This window comes from Anguilla anguilla, chromosome 6 (genome assembly GCF_013347855.1).
Source record: "Anguilla anguilla isolate fAngAng1 chromosome 6, fAngAng1.pri, whole genome shotgun sequence".
In the NCBI taxonomy this organism is placed as follows: Eukaryota; Metazoa; Chordata; class Actinopteri; order Anguilliformes; family Anguillidae; genus Anguilla; species Anguilla anguilla.
This window is the reverse complement of record NC_049206.1, coordinates 20923074-20944919: the sequence shown is the minus strand read 5'-3', so window position 1 is coordinate 20944919 and position 21846 is coordinate 20923074. Positions and strand designations below refer to the sequence as shown.

The 21846-nt window shown below is 46.9% G+C and overlaps 1 protein-coding gene across 4 annotated transcripts in view; it reads right to left on the bottom strand.

Annotated features, from left to right (window-relative positions):
* LOC118229944 (probable cationic amino acid transporter) overlaps window positions 1–16864 on the bottom strand; it is a 28063-nt gene extending 11199 nt beyond the window's left edge. Inside the window, exons 1-4 of one of the 4 annotated variants that reach the window (XM_035422529.1) lie at window positions 16156–16864; window positions 8782–8957; window positions 3352–3915; window positions 1408–1644 (exon numbers count right to left, since the gene is read on the bottom strand). In XM_035422529.1, the coding sequence (XP_035278420.1) occupies window positions 1408–1644; window positions 3352–3658 (544 nt within the window). In that variant the 5' untranslated portion in view covers window positions 3659–3915; window positions 8782–8957; window positions 16156–16864. Of the gene's footprint in view, window positions 1–1407; window positions 1645–3351; window positions 3916–8781; window positions 8958–15904; window positions 16082–16155 lie in introns of those variants that run through there. The other 3 variants (XM_035422528.1, XM_035422526.1, XM_035422525.1) reach the window with 3 other exon arrangements.
* Window positions 16865–21846: the final 4982 nt, after the last annotated feature.

The following is a 21846-nucleotide window of genomic DNA, read 5'->3' as shown; positions in this document are numbered from 1 at the left end:
CAAGACCCAGCCGGGGCCTCTGAAGAGCGAGAAGAACAAAGCATGCTAACTCCGCCTTATTCTCCCCTTCCTTTTAGAGGCGAAAACGGGAAACTGAAACAGTGGAAGATGGGAGCTAACGCACAACCTTTCTTTTTTCGTCACTTCTGTCACGGCACCTCGGGGAGCTTCGACATCGGCATCGAACGCAGCAAACTCCCGCAGCTCCAAAAATACACCAGTCCCCTGTTCTGTGTTCACATGCAAGCTTCCTGTGCACTTTGCTCAGCCAGAGACCAGCTACAGGGGGTTGGGATGAAGACTCATAAGTCTCCCCCCTCCTCTCCGGGGTGGCACACATTTTTAATAACGCGCGGGAGGCGGGCGGGCCCTCCTCCCTCCTGCCCCGGACCGACTGCGGCTTATGCGCTTACCGCAGGGCACCTATCCCTCTGGGACAGGTAATATCCTGCCCCCCACCACAGATCCCCATGCCAGCCAGACTGCATGAATAACAGAGCGGGGTATTAGAGCACAGGAGACTGTTTCCCAGGCCTGTGTGTCTCTCTCCCCCCCCCCCTCGCCCCCCATACACAGACTCACAGGGTTCACCTCCCCCCCCCCATACACAGACTCACAGGGTTCACCTCCCCCCCCCCATACACAGACTCACAGGGTTCACTTCTCCCCCCCCCGTACACAGACTCGCAGGGTCCACCCCCCTTCCGGGGCAGAGCCATCTCTCAGCCTCCGCGTTCACTGGCGGGGCGAGCCACAGAGCTGTCATTGAGAACAGCTGCAGTAATCTCATCCTCCGCCCCCACCTTCCAGCGCGTTCTGTCATAAGCTGCTACGCCACGGCCTTATGAAATATTAATGAGGAGGGGGAAAAAAAAAAAAACACAAAATGCTAATGCGATTCAAATCCTCTGGTTTCATGTCGGAATGCCGGGTTCAGAAACTGTGAGAGTGAGAGAGAAAAAAACTGTGGATTGCGATGAGGGACTCAGAAATAGCAGAGAGCAAATCTTTTTCTGTTTCACATAAAGAAAAGACGCTGTGCTGTTAAGCTGTTAAAACGCACGAGCGGTTCGCAGAGCACCAAATTTATGAGCGCAGATCGACTGGGCGTTTCAGGTAATTGCCGTCGGCTGACATTCTCAGTAGTCAGTACCTAAAACGTGTTCATTAAAACCTGAGAGAATAACGAACAGCAACAAAAAAAATAGCTGCATTCACATTGCCTTCGACAAGCTGCGTTCCCCTTTGAAAAACGGTTTGTCAGACACACCTATAATCCGTCCGGATCCTGTCTGGTACAAACCCCTCAGCTCTGCACACGTGCGCAAGGGACAGAGGACTCCTGACAAGAGAGCTGGGCCCCCCTCATGCGTTCGACCCTGTGACTCCCCGTTAGCCGCCACTCACCCAGGCCGTTGAGCGTGCCCACGTGCTGGATCATGAAGCCGCTGATGCTGTGGTTGGCCAGCGAGTCGAACATGCTGCTGAGGGCGCTGGCCCCCGCCGCCGTGCCGATCAGGTACTCCAGGATCAGGTTCCAGCCGATGAAGAAGGCCACGAACTCGCCCACCGTCACGTAGCTGTAGGTGTAGGCCGAGCCCGTGGTCTTGGGCACGCGCACGCCAAACTCCGCGTAGCACACCCCTGCGGGAACGGGAACGGGGGCGGGGGGAGGGAGGGGATGTGTCAGTGAGGGGCGGAGGGACGGCCGTGGACGGCCGCGGGACGGCCGTGGACGGACCGTTTCGGGTCGCCGCGCGGGGCGGCGTATCGATTTTCCACCCAGAGCGGCGGATCGATTTCCAGAGGTCAAGTGCGTGTCAGGAACGAACAGCAAATGGACTGTTTCCCGGTCAGGCCCGACACACCCCCCTTTAATTCCACCACACGCACAGCGCTGGGGATTATCTGCCTGGGCGCACAAATGCGGAGTTTACTCTTGCCATCACACTTAACCGACAAAAAACGTCTGATGGCTTGAGGTGTGGGGGTAAGTGTAGGAGGGGGTGGGCAGGGAACAGCTAAAACCAGCTCCCTCTGATGAGCCCTGAAAACTCCCAGCGCACAGAATCGCTTGCGATCACTCGCAGAGCAGCATTACGATTCGTTGGTTCGGAAGAAAGAAAGCAATTCATTACATCCCCTGTAAAACCGACAGAGAGGCGCTGAATTCTGAGAGGTTGCCAGATCCCCCCCCCGAAAATCACCTAATGACTGATCAAGCCGTCAGACTACCCCCCCCCCCCCCCGGAAATCGACCAATCGCGGCACAGCCATCTGCGCGCCGGGGAGTTCGCTGATACAGTGGGAAGCCGCAGAGCTTCCTCGTCGCGAGCGAGGCGATCTGCATCGGCCCCTCACCAATCGCTCAGCGCAGCGTCCCAGCTGAGGCGCACTGCGATAAACAGAGCACGCTGGGCCAGATTGCTGCATTAGAGGTTCAAATCGGAGGGCAAGGACCTTGGAGCTTATCTTACACGGAGCTTAGCCGTTCCCTTTTCTCCACGCGGCGGAGTTTAAACAGCTACTGTATAAAGCCGGAGAAATGACTGTGGATAACTATACAGCCAGAGAGTGAAACTGAGGGAGCGGAACTGTTCGATCTCCCCACTGTATGTTTTATGGATGGATGGATGGACGGCCTGTGTCTGTTCAGCAGACTGTTGGGAACCGAAAAATAAAGCCAACCTACGCTCCACTGACAGTTGAGACTGAGACGGAATTCTGAGGGTGAAACGAGGAGCCGTCTTCGAGACGCCAATTTTAGCATTCAGCAGAGGACCCCGGCTACCGACTACCGGCTACCGGCTGCAAGCATCACAAGCAGCGTTTACGGGCTGCTGTGGTGCAGGCTACTGCTGTGGTGCAGTGTGAAACAGAGCTAATTCTGATCTGGTTGGCTGCTTCCCTTTCATTCGCAATTTGATGATTGAGGAGGTTCATATCTCGCCGCAGCGTAACAAGGTCATTATAAGCTAGTGCACGGCCAGACGCTCCCTGGCAGGGGCAGACTCCACTGCAATATTAGGCGGACTCACAGCTCACAGCTGGGAGGGAGGCGGGAGGGGATCGAAGGTGGGGTGGAGCGGGGTTCTGGAGAAGTTCTGGACAGCAGTGTGGTATAACGGGTAAGGAACTGGTCTTGTAACTTAAAGGTGACTGGTTCCTGGGTAGGACACGGCCATTGTACCCTTGAGCAAGGTACTTAACCAGCATTGCTTCAGCTGTATAAATGGATGCCGTGTAAAAGCTGTGTAAGTCGCTCTGGATAAGAGCGTCTGCTAAATGCCTGTGATGTAATGTCATATGGAGAACCGTGTGGTGCTCCGCGATTGGCGGACGGCCAGTCACCTGACAGGATGGAAGCCACGGCGGCGATGATGAAGGAGACGATGACTCCGGGGCCCGCCATCTCCTTGGCGACGAGCCCGGACACCACGTACATGCCGGTGCCCACGCAGCTGCCCACCCCGAGCGACACCAGGTCCACGGTGGTCAGCACCCGCGCCAGCTTGGTGCCGTGGGGGCCGGTCCCGCCCCCGGCGCCGTCCAGCATGGACTCCACGGGCTTGGTGCGCAGCACGCGCGAGCGGAAGGCGTACCACGTGGCCCCCCAGTGGATCCGCCGGGGGTCCATCTTGGCAAAAACCCTGCTCATCTTGGGCCCTGGTCAGAGAAGGCGGAGGAGGAGGATGGGGCGGGGCTTGGGGGTGGATGGGGCGGGGCGGAGCGGGGCGGGAGCAAGGCCCGTAGAGTCCCTGCAGGCAGCGCGGGAGACCCCTCTTGCTCGGCGGAGCGCAGAAAGCGGGAGGCAGGGGCGGGGCAGGAGTAAGCAGCTCTCGCCTGTCCGTCACTCACAGGGGGTCTGCGTTAGCGTTAGCTCGAGTCCGCATGGCGCCAGGGACCGGGCTCGTTCTGCCATGGCGATCCACATAAAAAAAAGAAACAAAAAACAAGATATAGTTTCAGTTTTCAGTTTATTTAACATAATGTAAAATGTGCCATATTTAGCCATTAGGGGTAATTTTCACCTGTAGTCCCTAGGCAGCCCATATATTTAGTGAACTTTTTAATACAAAATTGAATTTTCACGGGCAGACACAGCTAAGCCACTCAGGCCCTCGAGTCACTAGTGCTCAGCTGACTGAAACCTTCCTAAACTGACTGGCATGTTGGTCACCAGTCGGCACCCTGAGCCGACCAGAGGAGGATGGGATTCCCCCTTGAGCCTGGTTCCTTCCAAGGTTTCTTCCCATCTGCCACAGGGAGTTTTTCCTTGCCACTGTTGCCTTAGGCTTGCTCCTGTGGGGGGTTTAGGCCAGGGTTGTCTGTAAAGCGTATTGTGACAACTGCTGTACAATACGCTATACAAATAAAAATTTGATTGATTGATTGATTCCTTACCCCCACTGACACGTTAGCCAATCGTGTGTAGCACCAAAAGGGAATTCGGGGCTCAGTTCTGGACCATGTGGCGCATCGCTGAGTCGAGGGCCAGCGCTCCAAAAGCCGCGTTTCTTACGCTGAGTTTTCAGCAAGCGACCATACGACGGCGCAACACAATGTACGGTAGGTACGTAGACAATTATTCTCTGCCGTACAGAAGTCAAAACATCCCATAACGATAGGTTTATCACGCACCTGCTGCCGTTGAAAAGGATACCAGACGATCACAATGACACAGCCTTGGGCCTTAATTTGCCAGGCTTAACCTGCAGTATTAATCTCTCCATTATGTGGAGAGATTAGCAGCGCGGGATCGGAAACGGAGCTCGTTCAGACGCAGAAGTGAGATGAGGCTCTGGGCGAGGCCCTGGGCGAAGAGCTGGCCGATAACATGAGCCCATTCACCGTTATCTAACTGGTGTGGCCTCGGGGGTGTTCAAAAAGACTCAATCACATAAGACATTTAAAAAAGTATATAAATATATATCAATATATTTTCCACTTCTTATATGTACAGTATATTAATGGACCTGCATTGCCATACTCCATTGAGCATCCTTGGGTTTGAGGAAGGTGTGGTACAAATAAAGTTAGTATTATTATGGGAATATTGTGGGAATAAGCTCTTGCATGCTCAAAGACGAAATACAGCAGCACAGGGGCAGAAGATAACAGAGCTGAGGTTGGCTTAGCAGAAACACTGCCGTAATCTCAGCAAGGAATACACAGAAGTGCGTGCACCAAACAAATCACGAGCCACGCCTCGCGAGCGGGGAAAATAACTAATTAATGCGGCTTTCCCAAGAGTCTGGTTGCTATGGTGACCCGTCGCGTTAGACTTGGGAAGGTTGACGGTAAATAATATCAGCCGCTCGTTTCTAAAGGCGGCAGTTAAAAAAAAACGAACCACAAGAAAGAAGGCCACGGAGAGGAACGATGAGGAAGAAGAAGAAAGATGCACGAACGGGCATCTTATTTGTGTGCACTCCCTCTCCTCTCCTCTCCCTTCCCCCCCTTAACTTCTCTTCTGAGGAGAACATGGTTCTGAGGGTGTGGCTGCGCTCGCTCCGAGTCTCCCTGCATTGAATGTTTTATTTTTTCAGCAGGCAGTCTGATAGCTCCTCAGGTGAGCCATTTTTTCCTCCTCGGTGTTTTTCACTGTGTAACAGACTGGAAGACGGATAAAAAAGCCAGCTGCTGGTGCCGCCTCTCCTGATCTCCTGAGTCCCGTGTCTGCAGCGCATGTGTGGATACACCCCCCTCCCCCAACACACGCATGCTCACTCAAACATACACACACGTACGCATGCATGCATACACACACACACGCGTGCGCACACAGTCACAGTCACACACACAGACACAGACACACACATGCACACGTGCACGCATAGACACAGACACACAGAGACACAGACATATGCACGCAACGCACACACACGACAAACATAGACACACACACACACACACACCAGCGCCACCTGGCTTATTCTAATCTTTCCTTTTAAAAAGAGGACACATCTCTGAAATACACCGCAGAGTGAAAGTAGGAAGGAGAGAACACACAGACAGTGCAAGGACTCACAGATATCTCACAGCGACAGTGCCGGCAACGAGAGCTCTTCCAGTCCCATCAAGCCAGCCAAGCAATGGAGGAGAAATTACATCCCTGTCTCTTTCACCAGCTCTTTCCCCCACCCTCATATTTTCCTTTCTGTCCTTTTTTTCCAGTCCTCTTCTCTTTCCTGGTGCCATCTCCCACTCCTCTCCTCCTTCGACTACCTCCTTTATTCGTCTCCTCCCTCCTTTCCTCTGCAGTCTCCTCTTTTTCTTCTGCTGTACCAGACTCTCAGGGACACCCATTTAATTGCTGACAAAGGCTGACCCTGCACAGAAAAACTCTTGTTGTGGGCAATTACTGCTTTTCCCCCGGATCTGTCACAGTAAATAAACACCGCACAGAACGGCTCTGTCTCGCAGCCTTCCTCCATTATCATTAATTACACAGACAAATGACAAAAAAAAGCATGTAAATAAATCTTAATTTCGCATACGCTGTACAATAGGCCTGCGCGATTGGTCGACATAATTTAAGGGGCGGAGCCTCGAGAGCGCGTATTACAGTGGTGGCTTTGAGGCCTCTGCTTGAGTGTGGAGACGCAGTCCCCGTTTTAAAGGGCTGCTGCTCTTCATGATTTATCACCTGGCCACGCAGGCAATGCAGAGAAGACAGTGAGCAGCATATCTGAACCTGTCATTCACTCTCCTCAGATCCCCAACAGAGGGGTAAAAGGGAACAACAAAAGCAGAGGAATACCTTAAAAGGCTTTGTCTTCAGCTAAATAACAGACAACAGCGTCTTGAGGAAAAAGCCAATACGTAAATCACTGCGAACTCCTGAGGGGAATCTGCTTCTCTGTATGTTCCATCCACTTACTCTGATTAAAACCTAGTAAATGGCCTTTATACAAGACAGATTTATAAGTCCTCAGCATGTCCAATGAAATGCCTTTGCAGGGATTCATTTAAAACGTACTCCGCGGGGTCCAAGAGCCAGTGGTAAAACCAACAACAAACAACAACCTTAACATAACTAACTGATATATACAAAATAGAAAACAACAATAGAAAACAGAAATATCACAGGTCTGCTTCAATGCAACACTAAATGAAAATTCTGTCACAAAAGTCTTTAATCCCATTAATCACTGTATTTACCGACACAATTAGAAGGTGCATCAGCACAGCAGTGGGTCCAAACTACACTTGGGTCCATCTCAGAATGTAGCAGGTGTCTGATGCAGGATTAATGGAGAGACATTCTGGCTCATTACAATAGTCACAGTCGCAATACATATCCATGGTAACTGTTTCCCTCATAGTTAACCAATCAGCTGTCAGGACCAATAGCATTATGGGGAAAAACAACATGTAATGTGGGAGGCACTTTGGTCAATCTGGAAATAAGTCACTGTAAATGATGGGGATAGATTTCACTAATTCAACCCACACTACGGAGGAACAAAAGAGGGAACACTCAATTCACTTCATTCACTGTCGGAAATCACGCCAGCAGGAAGTTCTTAGGAGGCCTTCCTTTCCTTTTGAAGAAAATAAACAGCCAAAATATTTTTCAGGCACAAAAACAGGCTGCGGCGTCACCAGGTTCATTCGACAGTGACCTTTGAGCGTTCACTGCAGGGAATAATGAGAAACAATGGACCGAAACAGAAATGTTCAATGTCTGAGGCCAGACACTACGTCAAAAAGCAAAAGGCCGACCCTGTCGCCTTTCAGCCTTTTTAGAAAGCCTCAAAGAGAAGATTACGTTCGGGAGACCTGCAAAGATGACCGCAGCTGCTGTTCTTCCTTTTTTTTTTGAATCACGAGGGATGACAAAAGAGGACAAGAAGCCCGAGTTCTGTCTGAGGTGTGAGGCTTCTCTCACCGTCACAGCGAGGCAGCTTATCTTCATCCGGTGACAAGCGACAGACACAGATTAGAGAGAACCTGAGGGGACCCTAAGAGATCTCTCCACAGCCACAGAGAGACCGAAAGAGATTACACTTCACCAAGTAGGGTCACGGCCTCACCGTCCCCAAAAGGTTCATGGGGTTTTTACAGGGTTGCATTTAAGACCACCAAGGATTTTTTGGACAGGTTTTTCCCCCGTTCCTCCGATCAGGTTTGCGCGAGTCCACACTCAGAGTTCGTTTCGCGGCATGTCGTCTGTGCCGCGGTTGTGCTCGCTCCGCGGTGCCTCAGAACACACCCGCGGAACGGTCGCCAAGTGACGAGAACGAACGTGTCACCGCGCACGGGGTTGCCTTGTGCGTAAATGAGACGTTCCGGCCTACGAGACAAGCCTCTCTTACGGGCAGCGAAGGGGGGGGGGGGGGGGGGGAGTGGCCTGCGAGCACCAGCTGGGTCTGGAGGCGGGCCGCGAAGTCGCCAGACAATAAACGCCCCGATTTTTTCCCCGCCCACGCGACCAGGCCGAGCCAGACGCGACGGAGCCGTGCGTCGCCACTCACAGAGCCCCGATCCCGACCCGCCGGAAACAAGGGAAGCGCCGCCGCTCGGACCTCCGCCAAAAATCGACCGCCGCTGCGCTACAGGCAGGACAGCGCGACGAGCCGCTATGATTGCGTGCGACTCCGAACAATAAAAAATGCGCGTTATCGAGCCCCTCGGCCACTCGGAACCCAGCCGGTGGAAGACGCGCGATCGATTTCCTGATTATACTTTCCCCGAGAGAAGAGAAAAAAAAAAAAACGATCAGTAAAGAAACTAAATTTTTCCCCCCATCAATGAGTTCTCCCAGGCATCAATCACTGATTGATCCTGGCGTGAGCTGTGCGTGATGTCCGTTGGCGTCTGGGTGGTTTTCAAATCCTCAGCGCAGGTGTCTCCGGTAATGAAGTGGTGTCTGATTCGTGGGACGCGAGGCCTCCGTTGTAATTACGATCGCTCATCCACAATCAAACGACGCGAGGGTCAATCAGCGAACACTGCAAAATCCATCAGAACAACCGCTTCGCACATCAAGCTGACAACAGGTGATTTGGGCAAAACGTTACTTTCAGGCAGATGTTAATTCCTTTATAACAGCTCCACGGGCTTTTTAAAAATGTGATTTATGATCTGAAACATTTAGCCTGCGTTTAATATTTTTATTCCCCGCGAAACAGGAGACTAATTGGCTGAGATAGCATGAAAAAAATGGGCGCTCTGAAAACGAACCTCAGAGAAAATGGTTCTCTCAGACGCAGAAACCACAAGTCAAGAAAATGGCATTTAGAAGGGACCGAGATACCCAGCCAAGTGCATTTCCCAGGGGTTCGTTTTCCCAATACCCATTTCAGAAAAGCATCAATAAGATGTCACTTTCAGCTTGATAGGTAGGTTTCAGTGCCGATCCAATGTTGATTCTGTGTAATTTTGTGTTGAAATTGCTTAGTGGAATAATTCCAATCTTTTTGCGTCGGGAAATAAGGAACATCTTGTGCAGGGAGGTAAAGAAGTGAAAATGAGATTCAACCGCAATATCAGAGGGGGGGGGGGAGGGGCTGTATTTAGGGGAGAGGAGACAGCCAAGCAGACGGCAGCTTCGGTGCTGTTCGAGACAGATGGAGAGGGGATGTGCGCGGAGGACTGGAAACTCTTGAGCACCTGCGCGAGTCAGGAGCGCGCCCCGCAAATCTGGGAAGCAGCACGAGGGACCATCCACAATCCTGCAACCCCACTGGATGTCTGGCCAGGCACGGAAAAAAGCTATGACAAAAACCTTGCTCTCAGAGGACACAAGCCTAGCATCGTTTTAATGATCGGTAGGAATAATAAAGTGCAAAAATAAGAAGCTTCTGAAATCTGCGGCTCAGGCAAGGCGTGGCACAAGAGCAGGTAAGAGTTCTGCAGCCGATATCTACGGAGAGAGATCGTCCATCTTGCAGCAGTTCCCTCCCTCCCCGCTGCAGTCGAAGCACAAACAGCATCGGGCTGACCTGGATACAAGCTGCTCCCCTGCTGAATTCTGGGTAGGCAGGGGAATTCCAGCACGCATAGCCAACAGCAAACAGTGACTGCTTCCCAGCAGGCTCACACTGTCGTGAAATGCTTGCAACCCGGGCTGCCCAATCCTGTTCCTGGAGATCTGCTGTCTTGTACTGTAGGTTACAACCCTAACAAAGTACACCTCATTCAACAGTTAGAGATCTCATTGAGCTGCTAATTAGTAGAACCAGGTGTGCCAAATTAGGGTTGACAGAAAACCTATAGGACGGTAGATCTTCAGGAACAGGATAGGACAGTCCCTGGCTCGCACTTTTTGAGTCAAACAATTTGATATTACACTGTACACTCCCTAGATGTGGATTACTCGTTTATTTTTTTATAGTTGTAAACATCACTGCACTTAAATTACAGTGGTGTCACCAGCGTGCTTTCTGTCAGTGTGCGCACTGCGTCAGTCCTTTTCCCAAATAAACTCTCGCATGGATTATTCAAATTAAATGGGAATCTCCAGTCTCATATTCCAAATGCAAATTAAGCACAAAATCTTGCCTGGTTTCAATGGCCAGGCTGAACTAAACGCAAGTAAATATCAAGTCAAGTACAGACAATCCGACATGTTAAAAATACATTCACGCTTGTTAAATGAAGCGAAACCAAATAGTTCCAAAGGTAAGCGTTCATTAGCAATAAAAATGGACTCTGACACTGAATTAAACCTGCAAAGTGAAATACAACCCACATCTTGCCTCAAGGGCCTAATTATCAAATGAAATTATTGAAGGTTTGTGTTTTATGACAGGGACGCTCGTGAATAAATAAAAAAAAACTATTAGTAATTACTGCGGACCTTTTTCTAACTGTAATAAGCCTAATGAAATGTGGAACTTGGCCCTTGCATTCCACTGCACTATAGATTCACCAGAGCCGTGTACCTCTAGCCAGACACTTAGTCAGGGAAATGTACTCATTTTTCCAGACTATTACATCCTCTAAGGAAAGGTCCCTGCCAACTTCAGATGGAACGGATGCTGCACAGAACTCTGAGGGTCTGAGGGTAGCAGCCTGCGCGACTGTCAGTCAAATGCCGGCTGCTGACTGCTGTGGTTCTCTTTCAGATCCATTTCAGCACAAACAAACACATGACTCATTAAAGCATCCAGCAGCCCACCAGCGTCCAGCAAAAAAAACAAACAAAAAACAAAAAAACAAAAGCACTTTCAAAGCTGCAACTTCAGTAGGAGTGTGCTTTTCTACAGGGACTGCTCTCCTGCTTGCTATTCTGATGTGGTGGGTGAGAGAGTGAGAGCGAGAGAGAGAAAGCGAGAGAGCTAGAGAGTGAGAGAGATAGTCTTTTATAAATTACACAATTATAATTGTTGTGCTTTTCATGGGCCTGCCAACAGAGAATCGTTTGAATTAAGAGGCACAAGATGTCCTGGTCTGAGGGCTAACAGCTTGTGCCACAGCTCCTAACCTAGACCCTGCCCAAACGTGGCACAGCCTGCCGCCAGTCTGCAGCTGTGCGGTTCGCACCCGTCTCCCACATGGGGCTCCCACAGGGCCCTCCGTCATGGCACAGCACGGCACGTCCGCACAAACAACGCCCTGCGCTTCTGCGATGGCCAGACCGCTGCTGAGCATTCACGGCATGTCTTCAGCTCTCCTGTGCGGTCTCGGTACATCTTCGAGGGATAATTGCCAGGCCAAGCCATAGCACAGGCAGGAAGGAAGGACGGCTCCTCCATTTTGCTGCAGAAATTCTCAGATAAATAATAAACGAACAGACAGAGCCCTGGGAATGAGCTGCCGTTGCTGTGGTCCATGTCAGTCCCTGCATTTCTAGGCAGATGGCCTTCAGAAGAACATGCCGCATACCATACCGGAGTGAATTAGCCGCCATACCAGCATGACTAATTCAGTTTTGCCCTGGACTCATTCATTCAGAATGACTGCATATTGGCCAATAAAATGACCACAATATCATGTTTAAAAATATAAAGAAATTCCCCGTATTTTTTGTTTACTCAAAATATTTTCAGAACAGTTCAACTAAAATAAAAACCGGTGAGGCTCAGCACAATCTTCATAATTGAGGAGACACGTTAGAGAAGAAGGATCACTCATCTGCCCACCTTACGAACCAAACTGTAAAACGTACTTTACTTCAAATGCGACACTCAAATGCCAATGTATTGTTAAGAAAGCAATATCGCAATGGCTTAATATATGCAAATAAAAATACGCCTAATGAAAGAGGCCGATCTGCGTCAACTCTGCGTCGCATCCATTAACATAAATAATCACAGGCCTGGAGGCTGAGTGGCCTAAGGGAACGGGTACACATCCGCTTTGCCTGACGCTGACGGAGATGAAGACGGCACTGATCTGATTGATGGTGAGAAGCATTAAACCTTTTTTTGCGATGCGCGGACAATGTGCTGACGTCACTCGTTGACCGGAGCCGGTGAGTCAGCCGCGCCTATGACAAACAGCGGGTTCGAGAGACGGACAGCTTCGCTCTTCTTTTCCTGATGGCTGTTGTCTCCGTAGTCGCGTCTGTCGCCTCGCGAGCAATGAATTATTTTTCACGAGCTGTAGAGGAAAGCAGTTTTGGGCTCGGCCGGGTTCGAATCCATTAAGTTTTGAATCCGTGACGGATATCAGTGACAGCCACTCGATCCTCCGGATCAGCTAGATGACGCTCTGATTACGAGGAGCTGTTATATAACATAGATAAACGAATGATCTGCCAACTCATTATAATCCTTTGAGTATAATGGAAGTAGGCCATATGGACTCATCACCTTTTAAAGTGCATAATGTCAGTGTATTGTACTGAAGTTCTTAGCGTGCTACCCATTATTGACCCAGATACCGTGTCTCCATGTGTAATACTTAGTTGCACTTATGACTACACACAAGATTCAGTTCAGGTTGTGTGTTTTTTTTTTGTGAGTTTTTTTTTTTTTTTTTAAGTGGTAGTCTCCGTATGTTCTTTTTGTGTGCTCTTGATTTTAAATTAAAATAAACCGGAAATTTTTTTCCATGCATCAGAACCATTGTACATGGCTAAACGTAGACCAAAATGGATATTTAACAGTTACCGAAGAAATCCGGAAATCCCAACAAACTTACGAAAATGTAACAATGTGATCTCTCTCCAGTAATGTTGAAAAAGCCCCCAGTGTGTTACCATACAAATACAGGAAAGCAGTGGTAACAATGGTGAAATCACATGATAATCAACAAAACAATCCAATGTCTTATTATTAGACATTTCTCTTGTGTTTTTGGTTACATTTGCCTTTTCACTATTGGCTATATGAATACAAGAGCCCTCTCTAACGTAAAAGAAGCACACATAAGAATAACTGAAAACATCTCCCTGTAAGACACCCTGGATCTGCTCACAGCAACAACATTAACAACAGGATCACAACATCTGCTAGGGTTGAAAATGGAATTTCTGGTAAAAAATAATTTACAGATATACATGACATATGAGAGGAATGTGAGAAGTCTGAATAACCACATAAATTAATTAAGAATATGCTAATATACAATATACATCAACACATCATGGAAATACATGTGCAATATAAATGTAAAATTCAGTGATATTTTGGATGCAGTTTGGTGCGGCCAAGGGAGGTTAAAGACATAACAAGTTTGCAGTAAAAAGTAGTTCATTTCTGATTTATTTGTCAAATATAAGATGAAAAGGTGCAATCTGTGAAGTTTTGATTTGCAAAATACCCACTTGGCAGCCATACTGGGTGTGGCCTTAAATCTAGGAAAACTACAATATTGTATAAGCCATCTAAGGACTACAAACAATTAGTGAGTGAACTGTGAATGTATTTACCATGCAAAATTTGTATTTTGCCAACATATTTGTTGTTGTGGCTGCCAAGGACCAAGAGCCATGACTCAAAGCATGTGGGCTGATCTGATAACCACACCCAATACTATGTACATGCCATATGTGAAATAATGACTGTTATGGAAAGTGTTTCTTGCACACAACTAGACAATGCTGTGACCTGGAGACATGACCAGCAGTTTAGGTAGACAGACCATGCTTGATACACGTCAAACCTGCCAATGAGCGAATATTTTTGATGTGAGGAAAAACTAATTTGTTTTCCATATTACATATCCTTGGACCTCAAAAATGTAAAACACCCCAATCTCCCCCTTCTCCCAACAAGATTTATGTGGTTATTAGGCTATATCTCTATTAATGACATACAAGAACAATAGTACATATATTTGTATTCACACTAAATGCACTTCATATAATCACAGATAATAAACATAAATAGAATACAGACATAAAAGTAGTAAATAAAAGACCCATAAGAGACACCTTGTATTTCATATTGAAAGCTGCCATAACAAACAAAACAACAACAATAATAAAATCAGCCAATGCACTTGCTAAATGTCAAATAATGAACAACATGGAAATAACATATGAGAGAAATGAACTATCATACCTAAACTGATCATATAAAACCTCTAGAGTACCCATTTTAATTTATACCTTTCTTGCACCAAGGTGCATGATGTTTTTTTTTTTCCTTTCTGGTCGTATTCATCATGAACCCCTTGAATTCTAACAATACTTTCCCAAGTATGAACACATGCATGTATGGGATTGAAAACCAAAAAACAAAACCTGAGAACAAATAAACAATAAGGCACGCTAACAAAAGGGAATCCCTCAGATTCTGATCTCTACATACTACATGCACTGCACTTTACACTTCCTATTATACCTGTTTATTTGAAGGTAGCCTACAAATTGCGTATGATGAATTGAGACTTCAAGGAGGATCGTCCCTGTATTACTGCAAAAATAGTGATAGGAGATTAAATATTATCGATTAACCAATCTGTTTTCCATAATTGAATATTTTTAAAAGCACGACTGCAGCTTCAGAAATAAGTTTTTATTCGAGCCGCATAAGTCCTACTTTAAAAAAAATCCCTCGCAGTGCATAGATTTATTAGATAAAACGCGCAGTGTGTTCTTTTACTGAGGCCAACGAATACATATTAAGTGGGCGGAAATTTCAGCACCATGGCCAGCTCTACTACTTTATTGAGTTAAATCGCGGAGCGACGGTAAACGGTACCAGGGTGGACGCAGAAAATGAGGCCTACTTGGAACTCAAAAACAAACACCGCCCCAGAGCATCTCAAGTCTTGTCATGAGAGATTAACCTCGACTCAGCGTCAGAACCTTTCACCAACTCGACGGATCGGTGATGTGTAACCCCCTGTAAAAACCAAAACCATCCTGTGTAAAACCGAGGGTCGTAACACAGACTGGATTTATTGTTTAAAACAGAATAATATAACATAGGTTTCGAGAAATAATTTTAAAAGCCGAAGAGGGTTTATAATAAAGTATTTTACACACTCAGCCGCCCGCCCCAGGGTAAGAAAATAAATAAATAAATAAACTATGCAATACTGTAAAACTGTGAATAACAATAATCATATTACGGATATTTACACGATATGTCATTGGCCAGCGCAAATAATTTATAAAACCGTTGTCAAAGCTACACCCCCTTTGTGAAATATTTATTAGTCAGAGGCTGCATCTGATTTCTGTCCCCTGTGAGTTGGTCCAACACTATAAGCGCCAGCAAGCGAAGTTCAGACAAACGGCTATATATTCAGCGGAGGTTTTTAGCCCAAGACTACAAGGGGTTATTATCCAAATAACTCAGTATTGCGAACAAAACGTGCATCCCTGCTACATCTGAGCAAACGTTAGCAAAGATAGCTAAATGTCATAAAAATGCGATTAAATATACTCACGAGTTCGATGATCAAGCACACAAGTACACATACCAAACATAGACAACTGCTGATGTGCATTAGATACTTATTTTCACAAACAATTCAATAACATATCTTTGGTAAATACCTTAACCAATACGTTCAATCCAGTCTTGCCACTCTGAGAGAGAACTGCTGCAGCTCAGAGCAGCACCGCCCAATGAGGTGGCGTAGCCTAAACCGTACAATAAGTGCCTGGGGTATTCTGAAGGGATGCATTGCCTTTTTTGTAGAAGCAGACACAGAGCACTTCACCGGCAGAAGCCTCAGCATGCGCCATTTCACATCTAAATAATGAAGCTTTGATACTCTAGACAAAAAAAGAAAAAAAACACTCACGCTTTTGAGGATTAGCCCAGTAGATTACGGTGGCTTTTAAAGCTCGATTTCCGATACTGTATTGGCGACTACCCGGACGGGGCACGCAAAGGCAAGGATGATCAGCAATGCAAAATCTTCTGGAATCGTTCATTTGCTTTGCCACGTGACCATAACCCAATTTATTATTTACAAGATGCCCCATTCAGTATCTGTGCACGTCAATGACGTGATGGTTACACTGGGTTTTTCACTTGCAAATTTGCGTTTTGATGCGAAAAAAGCAAGAGCGCGGAGAAAAGGTAAGAGGGGAAAACGCTACATTGCTTCCTCCTGTGGACATCAGATGGCTTCGGAAGGAAATAGGAAAACTGATAAAGAAGAAAAAAAAAAAACACCTAAAGATATCGAATGTGACCAGCTGTATTATTCCTACGGAAATAATTATGCCATTTTCGTGGAGGTTTATAATGTAGGCTACTTTTCACAGAGCTTGCTCCTAAGTCGATGGACGTGGCGTTGTACAAAGACCTTCCAAGGATTATTCACCGAATAAGCAAAGACATACAATCCTCCCGCGATGCGCTAAAAAATGACACTGAGAGCAAAAAAATAAAATAAATAAAAACTAGCAGCCAGTTGTAGAAGGCTGACAATACCGGTCAGTTAGCTAGATAACTTTGAAAGCAAGCAATATATCTATGTATCCAACAGCAGTTCCATGGTCATGTGGTTAAAACTGCCACTAAACATATTTAAATCTATTCATTTTCCACCAAAGCTTTGGTGTATCTGAAAGTCAGGTTTCCCATTACCCAGAAGGCAGTTCAGTGTATCTGGAAAGTAGGCTACTCTCACTCTCTCTCACACACACACACGTTCGTATTGCTATACTAGTGAGGACTTCCCATTGACTTACATTCATTCTGTAACCTCTAACCCTAACCCTAACCCCAACCACTACATTGTAACCCTAAAACAGCCTCTTGAACTTGTGGAGACCAGCAAAAGGTCCCCACCTTGCGTAATTTTCCTCATCTTTCTATCCTTGTGGGGACATTTGGTTCTCACAAAGATAGTAACACATGCCCACACCCACTCCAAACACACACACACACACACACACACACACACACCAAATGCTCACATATTGTAGATGAAAATGCAATACCTGAACGCACACATATTGTAATGCTGGCGGATAGCACTAGCATTTGTGTGGCTGAATGAACAGGCTTGGAGGCTAGCAGCTTTTATCGTGCCAAGACAATTTATTCCCTAACTTGTTACAGACTATGGATAGGGTTGGAGGGCTGTCTCAGCTATCCTACACCTCAGTCCTTTTTCCCCAAAAACCCAAAGAAAAGAACACTTGGCTGACATAACATCCTCCCTTACTTCCTTCTGTCCCCCCCATAGAACACGACCGTGACCTAATGCTACCATACCTCCTCCCCCCCCAACTCAATATAGATGCAACTGAAAGACAGCAATTGCTGCAGGGTCACTACAATACAAAACAAATCACATTTGTCTGTAAATGTGTACGTGTGCGAGTGTTTCAGATATATGAACACCAGTTCCACGTGTGCATGCAAGTGTTTCACGGCAGCATGCCTTGAAGTAAAGTGCGGATTAATTTGGTAGCAGCGCCTCACACACATAAGACCTGGAGCTCAGTCTGGAGTGCGGTGAGTCCGGCTCCACGTGTTTGTCGAAGAGTGAGTCAGTCGCAGTAATTTCCGGAAGACTCCGCGGCAATCAGTCACCGGGACCGGAGCCAGGGGGACGGTGAGTCAAATGCTTCCGACGATACTGCGCCGGTGGGCATTTTACCCAACGCATCCACATGGACTCTGGGCCTGCGTGGCGTCTTCAAGCATCTTTGAGGGAAATGACCCTCACGGTCTGTCGTCAGTAAAGCTGTGTGTCAGGAGCGCAGAAAACAGCTCTGATGTTAAACACGGCGTATATGGTAAATGCAGCAGCAAATGTGGAACAGCGGAATAAACAGTGATAGATGGCGATGGTACCACTACCATATGCCATTTGTTTATATTCTAGTGAAAGAACAAAGCCAAGGTACTGTAGATGTAATGACCACATCTCACTCAGCACTGCTCAAACCCTGTATCAGCAGACCTGTCCAGTCCCACAGCAACAGGAACATGTGTGTAGTATACTGGGTGTAGTATAATGGGTGAGGAACTGGTCTTGTAACCTAAAGGCAACAGGCTTGATTCTTGGGTAGAATCACCGCCATTGCACTCTTGAGCAAGGTACTTAACTGGCATTGCTTCAGTATATATCCAGCTGTATAAATGGATGCAGTATAAATGCTATGTAAAAAGGTTGTGCAAGTTGCTCTGGATAAAGGTGTTTGCTAAATGCCTGCAATGTAATAACTGGATATAAAACTGAAATAGATACATTTTAACGGTTCCATTTGCAAGAAAACCCAGAAAAGAGGAGAAAGCAGAGTCAGCAGTCCACGTTTACACATTTGGTACAGGTGGCAAATTGTATTCCTGCATATCTGATATATGCGCCCCATTTGTTCACAAATTTGGAATGCATTGCATATCCGATTCTATGCATTTAGACAGAGATTGCATTTCTACTGATTGTGTTCAGCGTTCCATCCAACAAGCTGCTCAGCAGGGTGTCTTGCTGCTCGCTTATTATGGGATGCGATCTGTCAGAAGAACATCGGCGATCGAAGATGACACATCCTGGAGTGTTTATATTCGGACCGTTTGCCAGCAAAATCTGACCCAGACTACCTCCAGATGGAATTTAAAATCCGATCCTTATACAATTAACCGCGTTTTAAGACCGCAGTCGACGAGCGTGACGCATATCGGACTCGTTACGAAACTGGATGCGCGTACGTACTTCACAGGAAAGGGCGAGGAGGCGCCTCTGAACGAACTGGCTTGCGAGCGACCCGGGCGGTCCGCCTGTGACCCGCGGACGCCGCGGGTTTGGCGGGACGCGTCTCAGGCCCATTAAAAGCAGCCGAGGCGGCGCTAATTGAAAGCGCGTCGGCCGACGCCCGAGGTCCCGGCTCACAGCGGCGAGGCGCGCTTCAGGCAGGCCGCGTCCCGTCTGACTCATTATTTCTGGGCTCCGGCGCTGACGGCGAAGACGGGGCGGCGGCGGCGAGGTTTTGATCAGCGCGCCCTGTCGCCGGAGCGGGATTCCCCCCGGCGCCCGTTATCGGGGATATAAAAGACGGGGCATATCGCTGACCTTTCGGGAAAGATGGCCGCATGGCGAGGGGAAGTCTCTGAAGTCAATGAGTCATGGGGAGTGAGAGGATTACTCTTCAATCATCTAATCCGCTAATGAAGAATTAATATGAGTGAGGGAGAGAGAGAGGGAGAGAATGTGTGTGTGTGTGTGTGTGAGAGAGAGAGAGAGAGAGAGAGAGAACAAGTTCACATTCTCAGATTCATTGTATATAGTTGTATGTTGTAACCACTGCTTTGGCAACACAAGTGCCTATATTTGTCATGCCAATAAAGCACTTTGAAATTGAAATTGAAATTGAGAGAGAGAGAGTGTGTGTGTGTGTGAGAGAGAGAGAGTGCGAGTGAGAGAGAGAGAGAGAGAGAGAGTGTGTTTGTGAGAGAGAGTGTGTGTGCGTGTGTGTGAGAGAGACAGAGAGTGTGAGTGAGAGAGAGAGAGAGAGAGTGTGTGTGTGTGAGAGAGAGAGAGAGAGTGTGTGTGTGTGAGAGAGAGAGTGTGTGTGTGTGAGAGAGAGAGAGTGTGAGTGAGAGAGAGAGAGATAGAGAGAGAGAGAGAAATTTAGTATATCCCCATATATCTGAGGATTATTCAAGCTTCTACTCTAATGGGTGCATCCGTGGTTCTTAAAATAAAACAACTACTGAGCACCCATGACAACAATAAACCACCCCTTTGTCAATCTAATTATAATGGAATGGCTCTCCATAGACAGGGAGGCAATTAGTTTCCCTGTGCATGGGACCACTGAATATAAGATGCAAAGGATTCCATTTAAGCAAGAATCTCATATCATCAATCCCTAAACATTAGTCAATAATTCTGGTTGAAGGCAGATTGTTTTTTCTGAACTGTAAAGTAAACAAAGTGATATTGATCAATGAAGTATCGTAGCATCTGCTTTCAGTAAACCTAAATGCATACTGCTGTGAGGTTTCTGATGAATAGGAGCCCCAAGATCATGCATAGCCAAATGGCTAAAGCATGGCGTAACATTCAGTCAGTATAGCATGTTAGATGAATTACAGTTCATATTAGCACTGCAAGCTGTTACTAGATTGCAATCAGTAGAGCAATAACTTTGCCTCTTTGTCACAATGGAGAATATAGAACTGGGGTTACAATCCTTCACTGAGAGCCTGCATTTTTCCCTTCCTTACAGAGTTGGATGTTTTACCCTGTTTTATACGGTCTAGTCACCCCAGTGAGGAAGCACACCCTGTTTTACAAAACAAAATAAAATTATTTTTTAAATAATAAATGGGGCCCCTCCAGGGTTTGTGAAGGAATACCAGGGGGTCCGTGGCAAAAACTGGCAAATTATATTTCCTCTTAAAAATATTACAGAATATTTTCCCTTTTAGAAAGTTGTCAAATGTTAACATTGTGACTGAAGTACACTATTAAGACTTGCTGCTGTTTAATGAGTCCTTAGATGAATTCATATGTAGACAGAAAACATCTGCCCCTTGAATTCTTTGGGATCAGACACCTGACTCCCTCTGCACTCAAGAGAATGACGATAGACACGTCTCCACCTCGTCTCACCTCCGCACTGATAGGACGAGTGTGATTAAAGACTCTGGGAGCAACGTGTCCTTGTTAGGAGAGATGGGAATGTCAGGTGGGGAAAACGCAGTCACGTAAACTCCCATCCAATCACAAGATGAGGAGTGAAGGAACGGGAAAGGTGGAGGGAAACCAGGATGAGAAAGAAGAGCACTGAACTGCCTCTGCTGAGCCTCTCCTCCCTTATGCTAAGTTTACCAGAGAGATGCTAATGCTCATCTCTCACTATTCAAACTGACTGCTAGACATTATTTTAATAATATTTCTGGTGACCGAATGTATGCATGTTTATGACTATTCCCTGTAAATTAAACATAGCTAAGTCTCGTGTAACGGGTGCCGAATTCTGTGTTACTACATACATGATTGGTGGACGGGTATTGCGTTGATCCATAGCATTCACATAATAATGTACTATAGGTACCCAATCATGTCTGTCGTACAGGGGTAACCTGTACAGGAAATCTTAAAATGTATATATACTATTATGGAAATAAACTTTGGACAGGAAAAAATAATCCTGCAGTAGGGTTCTCAGCTTCCGGGTGGTCATTTTAGTTTACCTGAGATGGAGAAGTTTGAGGACCCCTGACATTGAGCATATAGGCCTTGCACAACTGCTCAAGTACTGAATTGTTATTGCGAACTCCAGGCATGAGTGCTGCCCTAGCTGCAGGACAAGGAATCTAACAATACCAGCTTCTTACTGCAAGGAAACCAAAAAATAAACTGCTGTTGACCTGCACAATTGAAAACAGAGCTATACAATATGTTCCTATTCAGCTACATTGCACTTTTGTATTCACTCAGTTGTGACAATAGTTCAATTCCAGGAGGAAAAATACAATAAAATAAAAAAGAAAACAGAAGGTAGGGCATCATTTGAAACTGGAG